We start from the raw sequence: 27148 nt of genomic DNA on the forward strand, positions 1-27148 counted from the left end.
CAGTATCTCCCATACAAATCTGTCCATCTCCTGGAAGCCTACGTGCACAGTCTACTTCCCTTGCATGGCTCCCAACACCTTTATAAACTCAGTGAGGGTTGACCATTAAAGCCATACCTCATTGAAACAGGGACTCCAAGAATCAAAGAGAGTGCATCCCACATTGCCAAACTCTTTTATTGGTTTGATTTTTTTAGGTGCTATGTGGAAAGCTGTAATCCTGGCTGCGTTTTGGAATAAAAACATTGAATAAAATGTTTTGTAAAATCAACCAAACATTCTTTATTATCTAATGAAGTAGTTTCTTAAACTTTTCAGCCCACGACCCCCAAAATAAAGGTTCCAGAGACCGGGGACCCCCACTGTACCTGAAGGTGGTTTAAACTTGGCAAATAATGAGCATGGCAAATTGTGAAAAAATTAAACTTTAAATATGGTGAAAAGAGAATAAAAGTGACAATGATGGGTCAACATATGAGACATTAAATGAGAAAAGTGGTAGAAAGGGTTTATAAGTGGAAAAAATGTATTGAAAGTGGAAAAAATGTGTAGAATAGACATTGAAATTTGATGGAGAAGTGGCAGAAATGGTAATGTAGCAAAAATATGGCAAGAAAAAGTGAATAAAAAGGTTAAAGTATGACAAGTTTGGTGTAGTTGCAGAAAAGGGGTAAAAGTAAGCAAAAATGGGTTAAAATAGTTTTAAAAAAAATTCTTAGTTTCTTGAAGGCATCATAAAAGGCTGTATATACACATATGAGCTCTAAAACAGTGCCATGTGGGTAACAACATAATAGGTAGAAACCACAACCTGAACCAAAGAAAGTGGCTGGATGTTGTACTACAGTACAGTACTACAGTGCTGTGGTGACCATGAGGTCTTTTTTGACTTCGATCAAAAAAGAAAATAAACTTTTTAATTAAAGTGTTCAAATGCAGATTTTTTGAGTCTCAAATAATCATTTGCATTCAAACTCTTTTTTTTCTTTGATTAAAAAAAAATAATCATTTTATTAGAGGGAAAAAAAAATTTGTTTTAATTGTAAAAATTAAAAATTTCAATTTTAATTGAAGCAATTTTATTTTGAGATTCAGTCACAAAGACGCAAATCTACCATACACCCGTGCATCTGTGTAAACGTGCGTGTGCATGCATCGTCTTCCGGTGAGCCCGTGCCACTTCCAGTAAGAGGCGGAGCCGCGACAGAAAAGTTTCAACCTACTTTTCTTTGGTTTGAGTTTCACACAGTTCCGTCGATGCCGAATGTGCCGCGAAACGCCCAGCGTGTCTCGTCACAGAGGTAAATGTGTCCGTGTGTGCTGGGACCTGACAAGTTCTTACTAACTGTAATAGGCGTTAATGTGTTGATTGTGTTGTGTTGATTATGAACAGAAATGTGTGACCCGCACAGACACTTGAGGGTTGGGCGCTAATGTGATGATGATGATGATGATGGCCTCCCTAAAGACCAGCTGGATCCAGTCCATCTTACTGCTCACTCTGTTTCAATGCTGTGATACACAAGGTATGTTTTTTTAAACTATACTGGCTCCAGCTTAGTTTGTCCTAAAAAATAGTGTCAAATATGTAGTAGAACAAGTACACTGCTCAGAAAAGACTTAAAGGATATATATATATATATATATATATATATATATATGTTTACAGGTTCATTTAACAGTGTTTCCTGGTGTATAGGACTGTCTGCTGGTACTTCCTTCAATCTATTGACTCTTTTCTGACAGACAGGAAACCACAGCATGCAATTGACATGCCCGAACTTCTCTGGGTTGTGAACACGGACTCATGCTACTTTTTGTCTAGTCGTGAGGGCATAGACAAAATACAAATAAATAAATAAATCAGCCAGAAAGGATGAGGACTGAACCATTCCTCCACAGGGATGTAACGATTAATCGTAAGCCAGTTAAAAATTGATTCATAGGTATCACGGTTCACATCGATACACCAAAAATTGAATCGCAGTACTTTTGTTGCTTCTTTCTGGCCGCCTTCTACTCTTAAACATGTTCCTAAATGATTCCTTACCCCTTTAGCAGTGAAAGAATATCTTCAATATTACCTGAATATCTGTAAAAGTCACGTTTTTTTATTAGCTCTGTCTGCTAGTGCATAGCATCTCCACTGCAAGAATATTTGCATGCCAACCGACCACTGTTAATGGACAATGCAACTACAGATCATTATAATGGAATGAATGAGTGATAACACATATTTTAAATATACTCATTTTGTAAATCAGAATCAGAATCAGAACCAGAATCAGAATCTTTTATTGACCAGGTACAGTTTAGAACAATACGAGGAATTTGACTAGGTAGTTGCAGTGAAAGGAGACACATCAACACACCGGAGCAGCCATTTGCGGCGCCCACATATGTAGGTGAAAAGGGATCAATAACAGGAGGAGAGGAGGGGTGAGGGGAAAAAAACTGCCAGTTTGAAACTGATTTCCCTAAACAGAGAAAGCAGTGTGAAACCAGGAAAAAAAACCGCCTCTGCAAACATAATGTAAGCATGACAAGTGGAATGAAACAGTATTTTGTCCCTCATGAATAGATTTGTTTGTATAGTTTTTATCATTTATGGTCATCTCCCTCCTGATATGAGAATGATTCTTGTTTTTTCAGTTAGTTTGAATCAGTATCAGATTCGTTTATATCATCCTTTTGTGGGTTTTCTGTCAATGTGTGTGTTTCTGGTTTCATTTTGTGTGTGGTTGGTGTTTTTTAAATTATTCCATCTCAGTCTGTTTCTTATGTCATTTTGAATGTTTCTCTGTTATGTTTGTGTAATTTGTAGCAATGTGTCTTTGTTGTCTTTTTGTGTGGTGCTGATAATGGTAAGTATTTTAATCTCTTAGTGTGTGTTTTTGGTGTCATTTTGCAGATTTTGTTGTTGGTTTTCTGTTCTTTTTATTATTCAGTATTTTTTCTCTTATTTGGTGTTTTTATTGTCGTTTTGTGAATTGCTGGTAATATTTAGTAGTATTATCATTTTGAATTAAAGTAATAAACATTATAAAACCCCATATTTTTAATGCTTTCATTTGTTAATTTTTCCTTCTCTCTCTCAGAAGTACCCCTGTAGTGCCATTGGGTACCCTTAGTATACATACCCCAATTTGAGAAAGTCCAGTATATGCAATAGAGTGAGTGTGTGTCAGGGTTATTATACTTCTTGAAATTTAATTTGTTTTGTTTTTTAATTTTGTTTTTCAGATTTTATCTTTTTTTCTCTCCAGTTTTTGTTAGTTTAACAAGTAATTAAATAAAAATGGTGGTGAAAAATGAAGTGGTAAATGAATATACATAATTTAAGACCTGACCAAATATAATTTAAGACCTAGTTTACAAAATAAGGACATATTCAAGATTTGAAATCATCATAGTTTGTTCCTAGTTTGTTTGATTCTTTGCCTTGTTTGAAAAGTGTTTTAAAAGGGTCCTACCTGTCTTTATCTATGCTGAGTCAGCAGGGAGGCAGGGAATGCAGAATTATTTAATTTCTTTCTTCATTTTGCTTCTCCTTCTAACGTCCCACGGCTTCACTTGTCAAAGCCACTTTATGACGGACCACTGTGACGTCAGCCCCTCCCATGGCGGGAGGAGGTGTTGTGTAAATGTTTCGGCTGCATTCAACTCTGCACAGCCGCAGAGTGTCTCTGGACGCAGGAAAACTGCTGGATTTAAACGACGGGCACGATTTGTGCACCTCGTGCCTTGGTGTTGACCACGTTCGGGACGGCCTCACCGAAGAGGCATGTATGGACTGTCGAGTGATGCAAGTCTGGTTGTCCCAGTCTCCTCTGACTAAGTCATGTAGGAAGACTCTGCGAGGTCTCCCAGTCCATCCTGGAGAACTCGTTGGTTTGGCGGCAATGGAGGCTCTACAACGAACTGCACAGGCCTCCCAGACACAGCAGCAGTTGGCAGGCCTTCACCGGCAAGTACCTTCACGGGCGACTGCACTGGGTCGACCCCCTAGGACTTTCCCTCCCTCAGCGGAGCCTTTTGTAGTTCCTCAATGACCGAGTACACGATCTGACCATTTTCGCGGCAATCAATCTAGGACGCAAGCCAACCGTCTGCCCCGCACAGAGTGACAGAGTCGGTGACCCTCCCTGTCCACTAGGGGCCGTGGGGGACGCAGGTGAGAATGGGGTCGGCGGTGGGTCGTTTCACCCCGGAACAGCTCCAATATTAGGCTACTCACACCCGGGATGTGGGGGTGTTGAACATGTTGTCCGGGGGTTTCAGGCTACAGTTCCGCCGCCGGCCTCCCGTTTCTGGCCCGGTCTGGATCACTCACATCCACAACCCAGCCAAGGCTCAGGCACTACAACTCGGGCCCTTACAACTCGCTCGGTTTGACTCCGACTCTGGCTCCAAGCATCTCTGCTCCGTCCGCTCGCTGGCTGCTTACATGCAAGCAACCACGGCGATACGTAAGTCTGATCAACTGTTTTTGTGCTTTGCGGGACCCTGTGTGGGCCATCCACTGTCTAAGCAGCGTCTGTCACACTGGGTCGTCAATGTTATTGCTGAGGCTTATGCCAGTTGTTGGCGGCAACTGCCTACAGGTGTGAGGTGCCATTCCACCAGGGGCATCTCCACTTCCTGGGCTGCAAAGGCTGGCTTTCCGCTGGAGACTATTTGTGTAGCGTCTTCATGGACATCTTCAAACACCCCAGGTTCTACAAGGTGAACGTGGCTACTCCACATCCGTTGGAAGGCGTCCTCCGTCCACACCACTCTTGAGTGAGGTGAGTGTCTTTGGGTCCGTGGATTCCTCGTGACCTTGTTGCTATTAGTCATTCAGTGCTTGAAGCACTGCCTCCGCGGTCAGAAGGGATGAAATAGAATGTAAGTTACCTATGTAACTATGGTTCTATGAATCCCGAATGACTGCCAGAACGTTCAATTCCTCGGAATCCTCTCGTGTTACTCAAGAAGATTGTGGGACTGGGTTTCCGGTGTCTAGTGACTTTATAGATTCACGTGGGTCACCGGAGGTCACAGGTGACTTTGTTATTATTCATTTCTTGACCTACGCATGCTGAAGAATGATCATTCAGTGCTTGAAGCACGGATTCATAGAACCATAGTTATGTACGTAACTTACGTTACATTGTGTTGCTGAAGTGTTCCTGTTATATACATTTTTTACATTATATAACATTGTGTTCAGCACAGATACCAGTGATGCAATTCATTTAGTTTAATCTAATACATTGTATACACTTTTATTTAATCCTGATTTAATTAACAGTCTTTTACTTTTATGTACATTTTCTTAATTTTCTTCTTTTTATTTGTACTAATTCTCGAGCGTTTGTAACAAAGCAATTTCCCCCTGTGATAAATGAAGTACTTCTGGTTCTGATTGTGATGTTGAACAGAGGGTTAACCTATAAGTTATAACACACCCTATACACTATATGTATTTATAGATCCGATGAATAGCCTTTCCTTCCTCTTTATTTAACGCCACTCCAAATTCTTGACCCTTTGTTAACCTCGAACTGCCCTGTAGTAATACCTCAACTTACCCTGAATCAGTTATTTCCGCTTAACAATAAAAAAACATGTTATGTGCTAAAGCGTAGTTTCACATTTAGCAACTGACTCAAAGCCCCTGTAATTATCTATCTGTATACATATTACCACTTCTACAAAACAACCCTCACGATCTAAATAAATAGGTTTTATATGTTAACTTTGTTTATATAGCACCTTTCATACATACTGTATACGAGTGAGGAAATAAAGTAAATTCAGTGGAGTGCCAAAAAAAAAAAAAAAGCTGAAAAAAAAGAAATAGAATCATGGATTAAGAAAATCATAATGCTCAGTAAAAACATATGGAAACAACACTTATCATTTCTCATGTTTACAAGATCTTATCTTTTGTCAAAATACATGTTTAGAAGTGTTTTCTATTCATAGATCACTGAGTGTGTGAAACATCGATGCAATTGGATTAAAATGGGTGTTGTTAAGGGACAGGTGGTGTAAATGTGACTCAAAGCTCTCATTTCCTGTTACCAGACCTGTGCTTCATTATTGTGTGTGTGTGTGAATGAGTTGATATGTAAAGCGCTTTGAGACTACTTCAGTGGAGGGATAAGGCGCTATATAAATCAAGTCAATTTACCATATTCATTAAATGTTAGAGAACTATCTGCAATTGCTCCCTTAATTACACTGTTGTCAACATTACCGTACTCTCCATTCTTACCAACTTCTCTCTAAGGTAGTTATTTAGGAACCTTTCCTCTCACTTATTTAGAATAGTACAGAAGCTGATTAGGGCCAGTTTTGATGGAGAAAATCATTTTAGACAAATCAACAATCAAGGCAAAATGTCGAGAATAAAGTTGAAATGAACTCAAAATACAATATTGTAATAAAAGTTTAAGGTTTGCTATTTAAGTCAAATCTACGGAAGCTCACTAGGGCCAATTCCCCAAGTCTTATAACTTGTCTTTGAAGAGAGCAGACGTGTTTTTACTCGCTCCGACAACATGACCTTGGGAGATTAACAGACTGAGAAAAGCCCAAGACGAAAAGAAAAATGGTTAAAACAGCACTACAGAAACTATTCCGGGTTTGGAAGAGGTCAAGGAGATGATACAAAATCTCAAAGACGATCTATCTCTGAAGTTCACTACCGAGATAAAGTCGTTGGAAAAGACACTGGAAAAAGCACTGGAAAGCCTTCAAAGTGAAGTAAAGGTACTGGAAAAAAAGAATGTAGTGAATGCTGAAGAGGTAAAAGTGCTGAACGCGAGGGTTGAAGAGCTGGAACAAAAGGAAAGTGAGAAAGATGTCATCATTACAGGCTTAAAGATAAAACCCAGGAGTTACGCGAGTGCGTTGAGACGGACAACGGAACAGAGTGACGAAGACACAAAATCGATTGAACAACAGGTCATTGATTACCTGGAAATGAAGGACATTGTCTTGAACCCTAACAACATCAACTCCTGCCAACTCCTGCCGAAGCGTAATGCTACCAGAGCTGTAAAAGCAAGGCAAGAAACTGAAGGAAACAAAGGTGTTTATAAATGAAAACCTGACAAAACCAAATGCAAGCATCGCATGGAAGGCACGCCAAATAAAAATGGAGGAAAAATTCTAAAGACGTGGGCAAGAAACTGCAGGATTTATATCACACCACTGGGAGAAGAGAACGGAAAACCAATCTTCATCAAAACGATGGAAGACTTGGGAAAATACGAAGGATCCACCTAAACAACAACATTACTGATGGTAATCATGGATATGGAACCAGATCAATACACACACTGGAAACAAGACTCAGGCTGTGTTTATTTCACAGACACTGAATTCAATGTGGAAACCAAGAGTAGAAAAGGTCTGCCACCTATTCATTTCAATTGTTGTAGAACACATTACGGATTACATTACTACCTTGCTTATGAACTAAGACATAGTAATGTGTTTATACAAGAAAGGGTTAAATCTAACAGTGGAAAATACAACACTGCCAATAGAACTCACAAAAGCTGGAATAACCTTGATGTAGAGACAAAACAAGCTGCAAAGTTGTGTGTCCAAAAGAGACATTGCCGAGTGGTGACGTCATGGATGGAAAGGGAAAAACCTTTCGAACAACTTCGAAAGAAGATGAACTTTTCTTGAACTGGAGGAACGCAAACGACGTCTGGCAGGGAACAAGGCCGACACGAACAACGATAGAGAGGAGGAGGAATAAAAAAAAAGACAACACTGACTACAGATAAGAATAAATCCTACACAAAAAAGGACTGTTCAGAACAACCTAAGAATGTTTGACCAGAGAGACAAGCTTTGATGTAAATTTTCAGTGTACAAAACAGGGGACGGGACCTAGATAAGCAAACTGCTTCTCTCGTCTCCTTTTTCGGCATGTACAAAAAAAAAAATAAAAATAAAAAAGTGAATGTAACCATGTCAACCAAATAAACTGAATAAATAAATAAAAAGAAAAAAGAAAATCTATTTCCACAGGATGTATCCAATTATAAAACCTTTGTGTAAGTTTGATTCTGGCGAGACTGCATTTCCTATTTTAATGTCATTACCATATTTTTTTCTCCAGGTCCTCCCAGCCCTCCGTCTGATCTCCAGTGCAGCAAACCATGTGATGAGACAGAATGCTCAGTAGACATTCATTGTGTTTGGGATGGAAGGTCCCTTCTGGAAATTCCAACAAACTTCACTCTGTACTGGAAGTATGCACACAGCAGGTACGTACATTTTAAAACACACTGTGTCTCCAATAAACACCACGGACTGAATTAAACTCATCTTTTTTCATGTATTTTGTTTTATTCCAGGGTGTTTAATGCCTCCTGTGGCTCTAAATCAAATGGCTTGATCCTCCGGGAACACTTTAAGGCACATGAGCAGCTTAATGTTTGGGTACAGGCTGAAAGCCAGTACGGTTTCTCTCAGTCTCAGGAGCTTATCTTCAACCCAAAAAATATATGTGAGTCAGTCCTGCTGAAATTTTTAAGAGCAATAAAGTTACTTAAAGCTGATATCCAGAGTTTCTGAGAGGACATCTCGATGTCCTGCCCTCAACAGCTTTACTTCCGCCCACTGCCTCTGCCAATCTACCAGAAGCCACGCCTTTACATTTCTGCATGCTTATCGCGGAACATAACAAGTTTGCATCGGGTCGCATTAATGTAGGTCAATAGGTCAGGTAAGAGCCAGAATCATATTTACCTGTTTGTTGTGTTTCTGTGCACAGTTCCTCATTCACTTTGATTGACAGTCTCAAAAACAGGAAGTCGAAGCCTATTGGCTGAACGCACTCGGCGATCGTTTCCATTTGTATAGGGGTCTATAGGACAAAGGAGGGACTTATATACATTAATGTATATGAATGACCACCGGCAGTAGACCATAGTAAAAGACTAGTTAGGTATTTTTTGTCATTTCAAAAGAATCATACATGAACATAGATTTCTAAGAAACTCCGGACATCAGCTTTAAGAAACACATGAATAAAAATTGCGGGCCTTTTAAACGTGTCAGAATCACTACCCAGCAAAAACCTAACACAATGAGAGGAAAATGTAGACCCAAATATTAATCATTGTTGTATTTCCTCTTTCTAGTAAAACCTCCTCCTCCTAAGTTTTCATCAAGCTACCTCAAGACATTAGAAATCAACTGGAGCCCTGCGTGTAAGCAGCTGGATCTGTCACCCGGACCCTGTGAGGTCCGATATCGCACTGAGAATGACGTAGACTGGCAAAAGGTCCAGTTGAGTTTTATTTAGTTTTTAGTTTTTCTGATAATGTCAGTTTTCTATACATAGCAGAGCACCATTCATAGCACTTAATGGACTTGACGACTCAATTACAAGTACACTATAATTTACACCTACTGTGAAACAAAAAAAAATGCATTTCCTGAAGAAAATGCAAGTGAGGATGCATTTGCTAATATTCACGGCTGAACCCTCTATGAAATAATGCAGAAGATATGATGAAAACAGTTGAAATGGTTTCAAAAACATAGGTAGATTAGAGGCTTTAACATGTTAAAAAAGCCTTGGAAGTGTAAATAAGCTCAAAAAGTAGCAGAGAGGTGAAAAAGCTAAAGAAAGTAAAATAACGATGAAAAATATTAACAGGTGAAAGGATATGAAACAAAAAAAGTTGAAAAAAACTGAATTTGAAGAAGTTCACAAATTTGAAAAAGTAAAAAAAAATAAAAGTTGAAAAATGTTTTGCGCCTGCTAGAGGCGAGACACAATTTTTGGAGCGTAAAAAAGTGCTCATTATTTCAAAAAAGGTATCAGCGGAGAGGTGTAATTCTCTCTGCGTACCCTGAGTGGTTCATGTACAATTTAATTTAAAATTATTGCCTCAACTTGTTTTTTTTTCCTTCTTTCTTTCTGCTCAGTAGGATGATGAATTGGACGTTACCTACACCTTCACAGATGCAATTCCCGGTGCTGTTTATGAATTTCAACTGCGATGCTGCTGTGACGCTGGCCCGTTTAGTGACTGGAGTCCAGTTCATCGCATAAAAAGTGCTGAGTCAGGTAAGGTCTTTTAAGTTTGATGTTGGAGGGCAGATTTGAAAAAAATGCTGAATAAAGGTCTCTGGTATCTTGGCCCTCATTTATCAACCTTGCATTTAAACGGGTGCAAATGCGAGTTCACATTAGTTCTTCCGACCAATGTGTCATTTATGAAACATTTGTATCTGACCAATCCCAGCGTACAAATGATCAGGTGTTGATAAATGTGGAGGCTGAATTCGATCCTCATTCACTTGTTACGTCCTCTGAGGTCATATAGAAAAAAAAAACTTTTCCAAGATGAAAATCTGAGATGAAAACAAAGATTTGCTTTTTCAAAGTATTAAAACTGGAATTTAAAAAGCACATGCACATTTAACCGCTCTGTGGAAGAGGATCAGCTACCGAGCTGCTGACGTCCGTCCCCCTTTGTGCGCTGAGAACAACTTCACAACAGAGATCCTGGAGACACGCAGATATGACGTTGTCCTCATGCTTTCGGCAATTAATATCACATCAAAAGAAATTAATGATCGTAACCCTTAAAAAATAGCCTTATAAAAGGTTAAGGAACTATTTACATTTAAATGCATGAATGAGGTCCTATTTCCTCCAAAACAGCCCCCAGTGATGTACTGTACAGAGGAAATAGGACCTCATTCTCCAACACAGGGCATAGCAGCACTGCGTCGTGTGCGTGCGTGCGCGCGCGCACTGGGTGAACCTAAGCACTCCTGCTCTGACAGTAGCAGAATTTTGCAGCGGGGTTATTAGGTAAGCCAAAAAAGTGGTATCAGTCATAATGTGGGCTTTTTTAAAAATTCATTTAATCTTGTTTTTTTTCGTTTTAATAATTAAGATCTGTTCTGAATGTGTTTCTGATGATGCTTTCATGACAGCTGAGGCTTGTTTAATACTTTATTTTCACACTAAGCTGCTCCACTAATCCACTCACTCAAATGATTGTACATGAGCTCAGACCTGATGTGAGATCTGATCGTAGCATACGCTCAAGTCAGAATTGATAAATACCGAAGCTTGCGTGAATTTGGTCAAATGCACACCGTACACTCAGATGTGAACGTACAAACGTTTGATAAATGAGGGCCAGTGTGTTTATAGTAGCCTAAATGGGATGTCATCCATGTTTGTTTATTTTGTACACACTTTTCCATTTAAAATGCCCCGAACCTAACAATGACAAGCAATTGATTTGACAAACACTGTTTTCTGACCTGCTACAGAAGATAAATAGATGTTGGGATTTGAAAAAAAAGTAATATTGCAGAAATTTGAATTTCAGAGTGTAGTTATTAAAATGTATTCACAGTAACTTTTTACCATATAATAAATGTAAAACTATAATATAGTATATCATGTAATTGATTTAAAACTGTAAAGACAGAAATAATGTAAAGATAAGGAAAGTAATCAAGAGTCTCGTTATTCTTATATAAATATAATACACTGTATCACACATCTTTGCACATATTTTTCCATAATACATAACTCTTGTGTTTTTGGCAGAGTTTTACATGTTTTTTTTCTTCTGTTTGTACCAAACAGCCCCCATTGGTGTGGTTGATGTATGGAGAGACTGTGGGATATCTCCCACAAGTACTGACTGTTACCTGACATGGAAGGTAGGAATGGCTGCATTTAGTTTGTCAGCCTCTTTATTCTCACTCTCTCGCTCACTTTGGTCTGTGTTTTTTATTTTCACCCCCCTCAGCGTCTCCCTGCTTCTCTGGCCCGCGGCCCCGTCCTTACATATGAAATCACGCTGTTGTACATGAATGGCTCTATAGAACAGATGAATGCATCCACAGCTAATTCAAGCAGGCACTTTGCGTCAGGGGAGGAGATGTGGTTTCTCAGGTCACCATTGAAAAATGTGTCATCAGTCAGTGTGACAGCATTCAACTCTTTCGGTGCCACAGCGCCTGCTTTTCTAGCTATGCCGCTAACAGGTAACTGTTCTGCTGAATTAAACAAAAAAACACAGTTTTTTTAGGGGTTAAATTCTCAAAAGAGGCCTCAATCTTGAGGTAGAAAATTGGCTCAAATAGTTATTAGTAAGAAGTTAAATTTTTCGGTAACACTTTACTAGAAGTTTTATACATAAGGCTGACATTACCTGTCATTAGCATGAATAAGGTGTCATGAAGCTGTCATTATGTGCTGTTTGTTACCCTAACCCCTAACCCTTTGTTACCCTAACTTTAACCCTAACTTAATCCCTAACCCAACCTAACGCTAACCATACTTAAGCCCTAACACAGGGGTCTACGACCTTTTCTCTCAAAAGAGCCATTTTGCCTCATCTCACCTGGAATAAAGTGCTTCCGGAGCCAAAAAATACCTTCTCAATGAAGACAATATGTGTATAAAATTGTATACATTTAAAACTATATCAAATAATGTTATGTAAACAAGATTTTTTTTTTGAGTTAATGTATTTATGTACAAAAAATAACACATGATCATGTCAGTCAACACATGCTAATTGCTAATGTCTTGCAACATATCAAGCATGCATATTAACCCGCCATGTTGGCAGTTAATCCTTCCCCACACATAAAATCTCTATTTTCTTCCAGAATAGTCTTTTTGTTAGTTTAGTTATCTTACCAGGGATTTACAACTTAAGGTTAGCCACAGGTGCAGGAAAGTTGATGGACTGTAGAGGTTGCAGGAGGTGGAGTAGGAAGGTGGCTGAGTCATTGCACAACAGGATTTATTTTTAGGTTAACAAATGGTTTTATCATAATTGTATTTAAAGTTAATGTCATTAATCACCAATACATTCTGTAAGAAATAACAATTCATGATTTTATTTTTTATTTTTTTGCAAAAGAGTCAAAGAGCCACATGAGGCTCCAGAGCCGCAGGTTGCAGACCCCTGCCCTAACACCAACCAACCCTAGCTCCTAACTCGACCTATCCCTAACCTGGGGTTTCCACTGCACCCATCCGGTTTTTCACCGCTGTCCGCCCTCCGGTAATCCCCACCGGTTGCGTTTTGAGTGCGCCGCGGTGCTCTCCGGTTGAACAACTGTGACGTCACGAGACAGAGGAGTCGTCACGATATTTATATAATTGCGCGAGAACTCAGTTAAAAGTATGTGTTATAAACGCAACAATAAACAGATAAACAGGTCAGTTTTCCCAACAACGGAGAACAAGAAGGTTGGAATCTCTGGATTTGTCATAGCCACATTTTTTATCAACAGCCAACAGAGAAGAGATAAAACTGCACCAGTAAAATATGAACTAAATCAAAATTTCTGCAGTTTACAGTGCAGTTACAGTATGAGAGAAATCAATATAGTGGATGTGAATTTGTTTTTACACATTATGACGTTTTGGTGATGTAGTTGCTTGAAATATAATCTGAAGTGTTTTATTTTGAAAAGTAACCCGATATTTTATTGCGGAGTACGTGCTTAATTTTCTGTTTAGCTTCATTTGCTCTGTGCTGATTGATGCGTCGTGCTGCGGTGTCCACCAGAAATAGAAGTTCTGCGTATATTTGGCGGAGGGCACCGGACTACCTGTCAAGTTTGTATGTGTTTGTAACACCACTGCCCAACTTGAAGGGCCAGAGAGGAAGACAGAGGACGCTGAGAACAACTCTGTGCTTGGTTGACAGTTTATTTTAACTGTTCCTTGGTTAAGCAGGTTGTTAACCTGGACAAAGGAAGAAGAGGGAAAGTTAGAATCAAAGCATAAACAATTTTCTCATGCTGGGATGTTATATTTGCAGCACTGTTATTTTTAGTTAACTTGATCCATTTTCCTGATTTAAAGTAAATGTTTTTGTAATATTAAACAGTATGCTCAAATTATACTCACCGAATAAAGCAATACACAACTAAAAATCAAACCTAAAATGTACTTAATTTATAAATAGTTATTATAAGTCCTTAGTTTGAATTTTACTTGATCTATGAAATATTTGAATTCTCAATGACATTTTCTCAAATTGCATTGCATTTATTTATTCATTCATTGTTAATTTATTAATTAAACTGTAAACACACATTTCACTAAGTGTTAAGTATTAATATCAATCACTTTAAAACAACTATAATAATTTTCAACTTATGACATCAGCGGGAACTTTTCTTTATCTTTAACTAAAGACTTACTTTTAATCATTTTTACTTTAGTTATTTAACCACATAGTCCTTTTATTAACTTAAACACTACTCAAATCAAATTATTCTAAAAGGAAAGGATGACGTCTCACTGATTTGACCATCCCATCTGCTGCGCAGTTTAGTGCATTGCGCACGCGCTCTTGTCAAACACGCGCTGACCTGTCTGTCAAACAAATACCTTCCCCGAGCATTTTATCCTTAACGCACATTAACCAATGATTAACATACCGGTGGCGTCTCTGCTCCTCTCTCATACACTGCACTCTCGTGTAAGCTGGATGGCTCTGCTCGCGCTGTGCGCCCTGCTGCTCTGAGGTGATGTCCTCTGCTCATTACGCAGCGTCTTCAGCTGATCCAACCCGACCTGATGGTGCACCGCCCTTTTAAGGCCCTGCCTCACACAACTAGACAGCCCACCAAGAGAAAATTATTTACTTTATAAAAAAGATGAGAAGCAAAAGGCGGAAATAAGAAAGTAAATATTTTTAATTCTTTTTTGGATGGTTTGGACTTCACATTACCGCATCTAGGAAGTAGCAGACACACACCGCAGCGGACCCGGTGGAAATTAACACATAGACTAAAGTGGAAACCTATCAGCTCCGGTGATGCGGTGGTGACATAAAGCAGCGGAGCCGCATCCAGTGGAAATTGGGGGTAACTCTACCGAACCAATAAGTGTCGCTAAATTTTGACATCTTTGGAGCTATGTTGGCATTTCTTGGGTTAGGTGGAGGGATCTCATGGGGTTAGCGTTAGGGCTAGGTAGGGTTAAGGTTAGGGGTGAGGGTAACAAACAACACTTAATTACAGCCTTCATGACACCTTATTCATGTTAATGGTCATAATAATGAAAGCGTAATGTCAGCCTTTATGTCTAAAACTTCAAGTAAAGTGTTAACCAGTTTTTCTAATAAACTAACTTCTGTCATTTTTAAGTGAATACTTGAATTTATATAAATCTATATAAATACGGTACATACAGTTTTTCCATCGCGACATACAAACAAGTTACATTTTATACTGTAGTAGCGATCGTTAAAGAGCTATTGGTTGGTCATGGAATATTAAAAGAGGATTAGGATTTTTTTACTACATTTCAGGACATCCTCAGTTCTCAGAGTGAGTTGTCAGATATCAGGAAAACCTCTGTCACTTGTTAAACCAAACGGCATCAAATGACTCGACCTCAGGCTTCAAAATAAAAGTCATCAGACTCAACGACCTCGGTCCGTAAAACATGACATGGCGTTTTATTTTGAAGGAACCAGAAGTACACATTAAGAAGTATTTTGAAAAGCTGTTATTTCCTTTTATTTTTCAAAAGTTAAGTTATATCAACGTATCGTTTGATTAATAAATTCATAGTTAAATGAAACATTGCTATATCTTAACCTTTAAAAATAAATGAACAGTAACAGCTTTCAACTAGCTCTTGTATCCGAAGCAGCAGATATAGATGATGTCATGTGTATTTTAGGTTTCTTCAAAATACGTAATGTTGTGTTTTACGTACTTACGTCGTTGAGTCTGACTACTTTTATTTTGAAGCTTGAGGCGGTGTCATTTGACGGTGTTTGGTTTAACAAGTGACGGCCGTTTCATTTAACGGCGGTTTTGCTGAGACATGAGTCAGTTTGGTTTTACAAGTGACATAAGTTTTCCTTCTATGTGAAACCTCATTCTGAGACCTGAGGATGTCCTAAAATGTACACCGTACACCTGGTTAAACTGGACTATAATTATATATTATGACTGTTCTGTTCTAGCATAACAAGGTTTCCTTTTTAGTGGTTCTGTGGGAATGAGAATGCAAACTCGTGAAAAACTGTAAAAAAAAAATGTTTAAATAAAACTGATTTACTGTAAGTCTTGCATTGGATGCATATAAGAATGGATGTTTTGTTTGTGGTTTCTGCTCCATTTTGGTGCAGCAAATCTCATTTTGGTGTGTTTTATTTGCTAAGGTAAAGAAGGAAATGATGAGGCAGTTAAGCCGTACATGAATGAAGAGAACCTCACCGTTAACTTGGATCTGCCCTCCCAGTTGGTTGACAGAGAGAATCGGTTCCTAGTACAGTACAAGGAAGCAGAACAGCCAGCAGGACAAGGCTTTGATTGGAGGATGGTCAGCAGGAGTAAAACAGTCAGATTTACAGGTATTTTTACATGACATAATATGTTGACATATCTAAGAACTGTAACATTGTCTAAAATGAGATTTGATCAATCCATCCATCCTCAGGATTATTAGTGTCTTCATTTGATCTGCATTCTACTGGTTATTAGCCTGAAAATCACAGTTCATGTATACGTTCTGCTCATAATTTTTGTTTTAATGAAATGAAGACCTTCCATATTTGTTTGTTTCCTTTAATGTGTGTCTCCTCCTACAGGTTGGTTTAAAAAGTACACTCCGTACCAAGTGACACTGTTCCAAATACTCAACACTGGAGAAGTCCAACACATCTCATCAGTTGTCGTATATTCTGTCCAAAAAGGTGTCCGTGCATACATGAGTTTGAGTGTGTTGTTCATCATTGTGTGTGATCCTCAGCTCTCATATAGAAAGGGTGGACTGTTTTAATTGAATGTGATTCTTTGTCCAACAGCTCCCTCTGCAGTACCATCATTTAATGTGGTTTCTATTGAGGAGACTGAGGTGACTGTGCAGTGGGAGCCGGTTCCTCTCAGGAACCAGAATGGCCAGATCTTGTACTACCTGGTGGGCATCGACTCAGAGGAAGGTACACTGCAACACAATTATGTCATTGTTTCTTTGTAGTGATGAGTGCCTTAAGACAGGGTCAGGGTTAATTATAACTGTAATTGCGTAATTGATCATTATTTACAGTTATGATGTAGGTATAATTGTAATTGCAATTGAAAAAAGTTGTCATATTTGCAATTGAGCTGTAGTTGAGTTCAGATAATTGGATTTGTAATTGTGATTGACATGGAAATTTTATAAAAACTGTCAATTACAATTGAATTAAAGGCAAAACTGTGGAACCATGTTACAGTTCTATAGTTTACACATAGGTATTTAATAATTATTCAAATGCGGGGTCGGCCGACTCGGCATGCGTGTCGGGCGCCGAGCGGAAGGCGGGTCTCGGCGGCGTCTTTTTAGCCTCCTCAGAAGCAGTTTTAAAATTTTTGTTTACCTCGACCATAACCAGGAGTGAAACACACGGAAAAATACCAGCAAAAGCCTTAGCCCGATGAGTATATCCGAGCCTGCGGTCACGTGACTGCCATAAAGTGTAATGTTCTCCAGGCATTCTCCAGGTCACATGACCTGGCCAAAGACGGTCCGTCTCTCCAAACTTACATGGTCAGTATTTCAAGAAGGAAGCCCTTCTTGGAGCATTGATACTGTCAAGCACTGTATATTGGCCTGAGAAATAATTTAAAATAACTCATATGGGTCAACTCTTTAGGTCACAAAGTCAGCGGTGTGTCTAAGTTTGTGCTTTGTGAAGAATGCAATTATAATGGTCTTTATTATTTCACATTATGTTAGCACTCAGTGATGAAAATAATAAACACAATTTTGTTGTTTAAGCTCATTTATTGTTTTCCTTGATTCTGTAATTCAGATAATCCATCCCACCTCACAGGTGTGGCATATCAAGATGGTAATTAGACAGCATGATTATTGCACATATGTGCCTTAGGCTGGCCACAATAAAAGGCCACTCTAAAAATGTTCAGTTTAATCACACAGCACAATGCCACAGATGTTACAAGTTCTGAGGGAGCGTGCAATTAGCAAGCTGACAATGTCCACCAGAGCTGTTGCCCGTGAATTGACCAGCATACTTACCGGACATGTCACCCATTGAGCATGTTTGGGATGCTCTGGTTCAGCGTTTACAACAGCGTGTTCCAGTTCCTGCTAATATCCAGCAACTTCACAGCCATTGAAGAGGAGAGGACCAACATTCCACAGGCCACAATCAACAACCTGATCAACTCTATGTGAAGGAGATGAACAATATTTAAGAGAAATAGGTATTTTGTGTTTATAGAAAATGTTTTAGATCTTTGAGTTCAGCTCATGAAAAATGGGCGCAAAAACAATAGCGTTGCACTTACATTTTTATTCAATGTAGTTAGATTAATATTTTTAATCAAGTCCCACCACTAGAAGCAACGCATGGTTATTTTTTTTTTAAATGGAACAACCCAAAAGCTATATTGTGCAATATTTTTTTTTAATTTTAAACAGACTAGAGCTTTAATTGGGCCAAAAAAGAAGACCCAAACCTGTCCGACCAGAATGAAGCCGATGTCTCTCTAAGCTCGAACCTGTTTCAACCGGACACTATTTACATCCGTGCACGCGTATTATTGACTTTCTCCCAATAGTAACAACATTAGTTTTGGACAAACAATTTATTTTAGTGGAATTTAAACTCCTTATAACAAACTTTAAAGGAGCATAGGGCAGGATCAAGAAACGAGACTCCACAGTGACTCCATGCATTCAGCGTCATTGAGTCATGTCCGGATGACTACGCTGGAAATTCAGACCCAGAATTGTAGAACAAACTGCTTTACACAGTCTATTCAAGGCAATAGGGAGATGTGTGTGCGCTCATTATTTTTGGTTTTGAACGCTTCATCACCATTAGCATTAAGACTTAAAGTGAATGATTGTTTTTTTCACAAATTTTACCCTATGCTGTTTTAAGTTCATCAACAGAACAAAAACATAGTAAAAGCTTTGTTACGTTTTAATTTTTGCTGTTTGTTTGCGGCTCCAATATTTGAACTCTTAAATGATAATCCAGTGTCTATACGTTGAGATAGGCTGACTGACATAAGGAAGCAGGACGTGTCACACTCAATCTTCTACCAACCATTTATTTTCTCCCAGTGCATAATGTGAGTGTGTCGTCGCAGCACAACAACAAGAAGTCGCTGTCGCTGAAGCTGCAGCGTCTTCAGCCGGCTCAGGAGTACGAAGTGTGGGTCAGAGCAGTGAACGCAGCCGGGCGTGGACCGTCAGTCACTGCCAGGTTCACAACGCAGCACAGCAGGAATTTTGGTACAGCACATTTCCATCAGTTTGATTCTATTCCTGTGTATGTTTGAATGGGATAAATGTTGGATTCAATTTTTTTCAAATCTTCAACAGATATCAGTTTTTTGTTACTTGATTGATTGTTTAACAAGCTATTCTCTCCCCTCCTTATGTTTACACATTTTAACAGTTTTTTAATCGGAGAGTCAGAATGGCTTTTTACTGAAGGACATTGATGTGTGATTTATTCATGAGTTAATCTTGCGTTGCTTTTTTTCCTTTGTTCTCAGACCTCCTCTTTGCAATTGTAGTAGGAGTTTTGCTGGTTTTTTTTGTCTTTTCTGCAGTTTTAATTTGGTGAGTCACTTCGTCTTGTCTTGTCTTTTAACGTTTACAGTCTGAGTGTGGCTTAAAGGTCATAGGGCAGGATTTCTAAAAAAATAAACATTCATTTTAACTTTTTAAATACTAATGAGTGATGATATGTTCAAAACATCCTGCCCTATGCTCCTTTAAGTTCAGGTTGACAAAAAGCAAAAATGGAAGCAATCTGTAGGTGAATACAGTCACATGGCACTGTAACTATAACTTGAATGAGATTATTTATCTGGAAAAGTAGCATGCAACTTTATTATTTTTCCTATATATATATGTATATATATATGCCAATTCACTTTGTACAGTGTTGTTCTGATGTGTGTTTTGTTTTCCATCAGGTTGTGCCATGGCAAACACAAATTGTGCCGACTTGCATTTCGAGGGCCGGATCCTCGCCGCAGCCACATTTTAAAAGAGATAAAACATCAGGTGAGACTTAACAGGCGCCAGAAGTTTCATGTCCTGTGTGAAACACATATTTCTGAGATATTTGTTTCATAGCTTATTTTGTATTAAAATACTCGTTTTAGGAGCCGCTGCTTTCGTTACTTTTTAGAACAGCGTGATGATCACAGTTAGATGATCACTGAGTGCATCCTAACCCAGACCTTCCCCTAAACAAGCCACATAGAGAACTCACTCACATGTGCTGTCCCTTAGAGGAGAAAAAGTCTAAATGTGCCTGTGTGGCATTTTTCATCAGCTAATTTAAGCCAGAATTGTCTTTTTTGGTCAGACTTTGTTGAGTTAAAAATTTCAAGATTTATATCGTATATCACCATTTTGAGAAAAATATATTGAAATATGACTTTTGGTCCGTATCACCCAGCCCTAGATTCTCCATTTTGTCAAATGTTGGACAATAAAATGTCATACTTGTACGTTCTCTTGTAGATTCATGATGATACCCTGGCTTGGATGTGCATTCCCATCCCTGAGTCCTATCTCATTATTTCTCAGTTGGAAATTCAGGAAACAAAGTTGGAGGATTTTGATACGGACAGATGTACACACGCAGGTACGGGAATCGGATGTTTGCAGATTAACTGCCTGGAGGATGAGACAGAGGATGCTGTCAGAGATAGAAAAGACTGCAGATATAATGGGAAGGATTACAGCAAAATGGTTGACTCGGATGAAGACAGAAAGAGTTGTTGCAGCTCATCAGAGGAGGAACTGCACACATCAGACTATGAGAAGCGCTTCATGCCCACTGCTGCTGATTTACTGGCATTGTAAAGAGACGACCACATCTAGGGTTCCTAGTGTTCACATTTTTTACTTTTGTGAATTTTTACTGTTTTAAAGGATATTCAGGTAACAGGTAACACATTTCCTACCTCTTGAACAGTAGGAAGATTTACCTGCTTATAGTTATGTTTTTTTTTAATTAAAAATGAGCCAGGTTTTTTTTCAGTTTTATGTTTTTTCTTTATTGATATTAATATTTTTGTATTGTCAGTTACAGTTAAGCTTAATATATCATGTTTACCTAGTTTCATTTCATTCCTACTGTATTCATGCTGTGAATGTGTACAAAGTCTTTGTATAGGATTTTCTGTATTACCAGTCTTTTGGTCTATGAACCCAGTTAAAGTGTTAAATGCATACTGTAAAGAAAACAAGGCACTGACATGTTACAAGCTAGTATTCTCTCTCTTGTCTCAGGTACAGCTTTAATTGAGTTCAATAAATATGATTGAGATTTTGTTGTTTCGTTGTAACAAAAATAAACATGTCCACGAAATGGTATCTTTGGGAAAACATGTACCCGCATTCTGTCTAATGCTGGTTCAATTAACCATCTTGGAATATATATGATAGGTATAATAGCAAGAGTAATATTAATAAATGTTTTTTATATATATATGTGTGTATATATATATATATGAAACGAATCAAAAAATCTACTTATCATTTGCAGAAATGAAAGTAGAAAGAGAGAAATTAAGAAGGATTAACTTAACTCCTGGAATGAGCAACAGTAATTCAACTAATTTTCAGGTCATCCCACTCACGTTGGTATAAAAAAATTCTGAAATTGTTAATTGTTTTGTGATTATTCAATAGGCACACTAATTTTTTAGTTTGATCAGATAAATATTTTTTTGTGATTATGGCTAATTTGGGGGCGGGGGTATGTGTTACCCCACATAGGAAACTGAAATCTGGTATAGTAGTACGGCTCCACCTACTCTCTTAGATATGATATAACTCAAAGTTGGGGCCAAAAATAAAAATGAAGAATTAGTATAAAGAAAAATTGGTTTATATTCCATGAAAGAGTAACTTTTATACTGTGATTTAAAACATAGATCAGATTTTTACTTACATTCCCACATGCAGTTATGGGCCAATGAAAATGGTAAAGTACTTTTTTGGGATTTCCAGAGAAATTTTAGGAAAATAGGGACACAGGAAAATCAACACATACCCCCTCTCACTCAATTGTTCAGATCTCAAAAAGTATTATTTTGATTAAACTAAAAATGTACAGTGTGCCTGTTGAATAATTTCAGAATAACTAGTAACAGGTTCAGAATTTTTTGAGACCGAAATACGTGGGCCAGTTATGAAATGACATGGAATGACCCTAATGTGATTGCATTATATATATACTGTATGTCTAAAACTTTTAGCATATCCTTCTGACGAGACTGTTTTAAAAACAAACATTTATTATTTGAAATTCTCCACCGCAACTGATTGAATTTCATCTGAATAAATACAGAACAATCTTATTTTCAGCTTCTTGGGTGAGAGCCATAGACATTTATTTATTTATTTATTTATTTTAAAGTGGTCATATTAAATTAATATATAGTTTACAGCTATCGAGAGCCAAAAGTAAAACCATTGAAAATAAACAAAATAAATACTTTGACTACTTGACATAAAACATAAAACTCATTTTTATTAGACATAGATTTACGTAACAAGACAACCCCCTTTATTTTTTTCAAAGATTAGAGTATACAGAAACAAGTGGTTTTTTCTTTTAAAATGTAGGTTTTCATACATGTTTGCATACATTTCATTACATTATTCGCTTGTCTTTAAAAGTCAGTTTATTCTGAGGCTTCAGGAAATATCGCGAGATTATCGCGGTTCCAGTTTAACGGAAGCCGTCACTGGTCAGTTTCCATCGGCGTGCTCATTTGAACATTAAGAGGAACCGCTACGGAGCACGAGAGAGCAGCGGCCCGGTCCCGACTATCCACCTTCAAAATCAACATTGTACGTACCATACCACCGCGCTTCCACAACATACGTTAATAACAACGAATAAATCATCCATTACGATGACATTTTGATTTACCTAAGATAATTGGGCTGGATATTAGCTTTAGCATTAGCTTACATAGTGTAACTTAATGCGCACTCGGCTTAGCGGCTAATACCAGCTTGGACGGCGTGTTCATCAAATTTGAATCTTTTATTGTATATCAATTGTGTGTTTGTTCTTTATCGTGTGACGGGACTAGTAGCAATGATCCTGATAGATTCAATGGCTCGCCAGTGGTTTCTGGTTTAAAGCTAAAGTCGTTATTTGCCGGTTTTTATGCCGGGCACGTTGTGACCAGTGTACCGACTTTAGTGGTAACCGTGTTATCTGGTTACTAAGAGTAACTACCATTGTTGTTTAGCCCCACGAAGAGCCGCATTCGTTAAATCACAAACGCATTTAATTCATTTATTTAGTTGTTTAAATGAATATCTTAGTTTTATTACTCGCGAATAAAATTATCCAAATCTGATTATTGATCATAGTGGTTTGCATGGCATTGTGGCGGGTCACGAAACAAACATGTATGACCACATATGTAATTAATCCACTGTTAAAAGAAAGTTCAAGTATCGGTACAAGCATTTCGCATTGCGTACGAAGTCCAGTAACAGGCGGAAGTTAGTCACCAGTTGATTACGACACCGCTTGTGTCGTAACACCATCCAACTAGGGACTGCCGCGTCGACCAGGCCCGACCAAGAAGGGCAACTTTAGTGAAGTGGGGTCAACAGTTAACCATCCGGTTTACCGTGTAGGTTCTGGATTCATCGACTTGTGACCGAGTCTAAAAGAACACGGTTAATGGGTGAAAACATGATTATTTGGGTTTGTCACGACTCTGTTGCTTTACGGTTGAACTCGTTTCCGATCGTCTTTCTACTCGATTATAAAGCTGAGGCACCTCCGGGGCCACGTGTTTGTCACCGTCCCCGTGTTACACCGCGGACGGGGAAAAAAAGACACGGAGTGCCGGTGTGTGCGGGAGCAGAGGGCCTGGTGGCGTGGGGGTCGGATTACCTGCTGTCCGATAAGCCGGGTCACAGATTTTAGCTGATCGTGTTGTCTAATGTCCTCGATTTTGTGCTAAAAGCAGGTTTGTGATGAGTCGGGCCTAGAGTGTCCTAGCTTTTCAGGTTTTTTGTTCCACACATAATTTTGCCCTGCATATTTTTACAAAAACACCCCAACCTTTTGTGTACACTATTTAACTTTTTTTAATCAAATGCAACTTATTTAGAAAATTGTAATTAATTAATACATTTTTGGTAAACTTTACTATGTGGCAAACTGTTTAAATATGAACAAAGAATTTTATTTTTATGAGTCGTCTTTTAATAAAAGCGTAATTTTCAGTCACATTTTCATAAACTCGTAATTTTAAGAGATTAGCCATATTATTTAAAATTTAAAGTTGTAATATTTTAAGAATAAAATCAGATTTTTATGAGATTAAAGTCGTGATATATCAAGATTAAAGTTTTAATATTTAAAGAACAAAATCGGAATTTTATTGAAGTCATAATATTGCAAGATTTGTTGTAACACTTCAAAATTACAATTGTAATATTTTGAGAATAAAATTGAATTTTTTTAAAGCCCTAATATCTCAAGGTTAAAGTCCTAATTTTTCAAGATTAGTCGTAATATTGTGAGAATAAAATTGTAATTTTTTTTAGATTAAAATATTAATGTCTCAAGATTAAAGTCGTTATATTGTCAGAATAAAATCATACTCATAAGAATAAAATGGAAATGCAAACAAGTGTTGCAGTCACTCATGTGTTATGGAGAATGTGGAGCATTTTGTGAGATTGTACTTCTCTTTAGCTTTCACACATGGTAAAATATAAGCCCTTTGGCCCATCATTACCACAAGTAGTGTATTTAAGGTCTATTGGTGGTAGTTGCATTCACTTCGACGGGGAATTCTGAATGCTGTACCTTTACAATTTTTTTTCAGATGCGGCTTTATTCAAATTAAAATATGGCTCTACTCTCAAAATATTACACCTTAAATCTTGAAGTATTACGACTTTAATAAAATTATGACTTCAATCTAATAAAAAATACAATTTTAATCTTGAAATATTAAGACTTCAATTTAATAAAATTACCACTATTCTCGTAAAATGACGACTCTATTCTCAAATTATTTTGACTTTAACCACCTGGGGCCTAAGGTGTTTTTGCTGTTTTTTTTCTCACTGCGTTTGATTTTACCTTAATATTTTATATAAGGAAATCCATAAACCTTGCCTTGTTTGGTATCATTTTTTTCAAGAGAACCTACTATTTTCTTTAATATGGCATACAGAATTAACACAGTGGATCTAAAACCACAATAAAAACTCAAATTTGAGTGGGGAAAAAGTTAGATTTTTTATTATTAAAGTCACGAACATTTTTATTGCTTGTATAGCAAATCTAAACTATACATTTTAAAAACTTATATACAGATGAATCAAACAACAGTTATATATAGCTATTTACAGTGAAAAGGAAGCAATGTCTCAGGCGATTTTGTAAAACTATTTACAAAAAAGTATGAATCACAAATACAGGGAAAGACAAATTATTTGTGCCGCAATGTGTTGATATAAAACAAAAAACTAATATACCAGACACTGCACTCTAATCTCACTCACTACACATTAACTAAGCTTTCTCCATCTCTTTTTGTTTACCTTTTACCTGGCAACAAAATGGCTGCCATATGTGAAATTTTGATTGGACGATGGGCTTCTTCTTCTCAACCAATAGGAAGAAGCTATAGTGTCACATTTCAGCATTTTTTTTTTTTTTTTTTTTTTTTTTTCTCTTGTCTGCACATTCTGTCGAAGGTTAACACTACAAGAAGTGCAATCTTTTAACAGCAATGCATATTTTGTTATTGCAATTAAATAAATTTATTTATTTCATTGCATAATTGTGACCATCACCAGCCCTCCCTAGGGAAGGGTAAGAAATACTTTATTAAAGGGAGGATGTAAAAAAAGAGAGGGCAGTGTTACACCAAGGTGAGGGGTTGGAGAGGGGTGGGGAAGTTAACAGGGAAGAGGAATACAAGATAGGAAATGGAATGGGTGGGGAGTAGTCGATAGATTTCAAGTGATGCGATGTGAAATTGTGGTTGTGTATATTGTGCTTATTGTTGAGTTATCAAGCCAGTTTGGTGACCAGTGTGCGGCTTAGGAATAATGGTGGTGGCTGTGAGCAGAGGAAGAAGTGAGTGGAAGTTCCATAAAACAGGTATTTGGGAACAACGTGTCTGTGGTTGAGCCCAGTATGAGTGTTATCCCACAGCCCAAGGCCAGTGCATCCATGACAAATGTATTTCCAAGAACCGCCACTGCAAAACCCACGAGTCGCCCCCGGGCCCCGGAAGCAGCCAGGCCAGCAGCAAGAGCGGGCAACCCGGGGGCCCCCGGCGACCACCACACGGCCAGGCAGCCCCCCGAACGCCCCCAAGATCCCAAACCGAGAGGCAACCATCGCCCCCCCCATACACACCCGAGAAAGCCCCAAGGAGCCAAGGACCCAGCGCACCACGCCACCAATCCAACCCCCAACCCCCAGACCCCCCACCCCCCACCCCCCCCCACACCCCCGCGCCCAACCCCCCGAGGGGAGGGCCCAGAGAGCTCCCCGCCCGAGACCCCAGCGGAGGAGCCGAAGCCCACGCCCAGCAGACGACCAGAGCCACGCCGAACGGGCAGCCGGCGGGCACCCGCCGCCGGGCCCAGAGCCAGCAGGGACCCGACCCCAGGCCAGAGGGACCCGGAATGAACGCAGCACCAGGAGCAGCCCGCCCAGGGAGGACGACCACACCCCAAGCCGCATAAGGCACCAGGGGGCCGCCGGGAGTCTCCCCGCCGGCCCCCAGGCACCCCAACCTAGCCCCCCATGGCGCCCCAAATCACCTATTGTTGATGTCGCCCGCGCAACGGGCTTTAGTTTTTTTATTTTTTTATTTTTTTTTTAAAAGCCAGGGCCCCCTCCAAGGGCCAAGCCAGACCGCCTTGTGCATCCCCAGCACCCTTCAGCATTTTTTTAATTGCTCCACAGCACTTTCGCCTCATTTTTAGATGCGCTCCTCACCGGTCTTCTTGCACTGAACGCGCAAGAAAATGTCACGGAAAAACAAGTGCACATTTTTCCTTATATTTCTACGTTTATTTGGCCTATCAACATAATTTAAAAACTGGTTTGTAGTTTGA

At 38.7% G+C, this 27148-nt stretch overlaps 2 protein-coding genes across 5 annotated transcripts in view; both read left to right on the plus strand.

Annotated features, from left to right (window-relative positions):
- Positions 1 to 1197: 1197 nt before the first annotated feature.
- LOC114469067 (interleukin-6 receptor subunit beta-like) lies at positions 1198 to 21350 on the plus strand. The gene is made up of 15 exons (XM_028456322.1): positions 1198 to 1301; positions 1394 to 1526; positions 8129 to 8276; positions 8367 to 8518; positions 9156 to 9298; positions 9952 to 10090; positions 11636 to 11712; positions 11802 to 12039; positions 16200 to 16391; positions 16629 to 16733; positions 16845 to 16979; positions 19118 to 19288; positions 19555 to 19621; positions 19981 to 20071; positions 20537 to 21350. The coding sequence occupies exons 2-15, from the start codon at positions 1439 to 1441 to the stop codon at positions 20879 to 20881; spliced, it is 2091 nt and encodes a 696-aa protein (XP_028312123.1). The 5' UTR covers positions 1198 to 1301; positions 1394 to 1438; the 3' UTR covers positions 20882 to 21350.
- Positions 21351 to 22755: 1405 nt separating this feature from the next.
- The window catches only part of LOC114468245 (transportin-2-like), a 30446-nt gene continuing 26053 nt past the window's right edge, over positions 22756 to 27148 (plus strand). For 2 of the 4 annotated variants that reach the window (XM_028455029.1, XM_028455033.1), the window contains exon 1: positions 22756 to 22879. The gene's annotated coding sequence lies outside the window, so the exon portion shown is untranslated. Of the gene's footprint in view, positions 22880 to 23570; positions 23737 to 27148 lie in introns of those variants that run through there. The other 2 variants (XM_028455030.1, XM_028455032.1) reach the window with 2 other exon arrangements.

This window comes from Gouania willdenowi, chromosome 8 (assembly GCF_900634775.1).
Source record: "Gouania willdenowi chromosome 8, fGouWil2.1, whole genome shotgun sequence".
NCBI lineage: Eukaryota > Metazoa > Chordata > Actinopteri > Blenniiformes > Gobiesocidae > Gouania > Gouania willdenowi.

What these genes read in the sequence shown, in the direction of transcription:
- LOC114469067 (XM_028456322.1), top strand. Translation starts at nt 1,439, where the DNA reads ATGATGATGATGATGATGGCCTCCCTAAAGACCAGCTGGATCCAGTCC. An exon ending in GCAGCACAGCAGGAATTTTG is followed by an intron (nt 19,289 to 19,554) that starts GTACAGCACATT and finishes CTTTGTTCTCAG; the next exon opens with ACCTCCTCTTTGCAATTGTA. An exon ending in TTTTCTGCAGTTTTAATTTG is followed by an intron (nt 19,622 to 19,980) that starts GTGAGTCACTTC and finishes GTTTTCCATCAG; the next exon opens with GTTGTGCCATGGCAAACACA.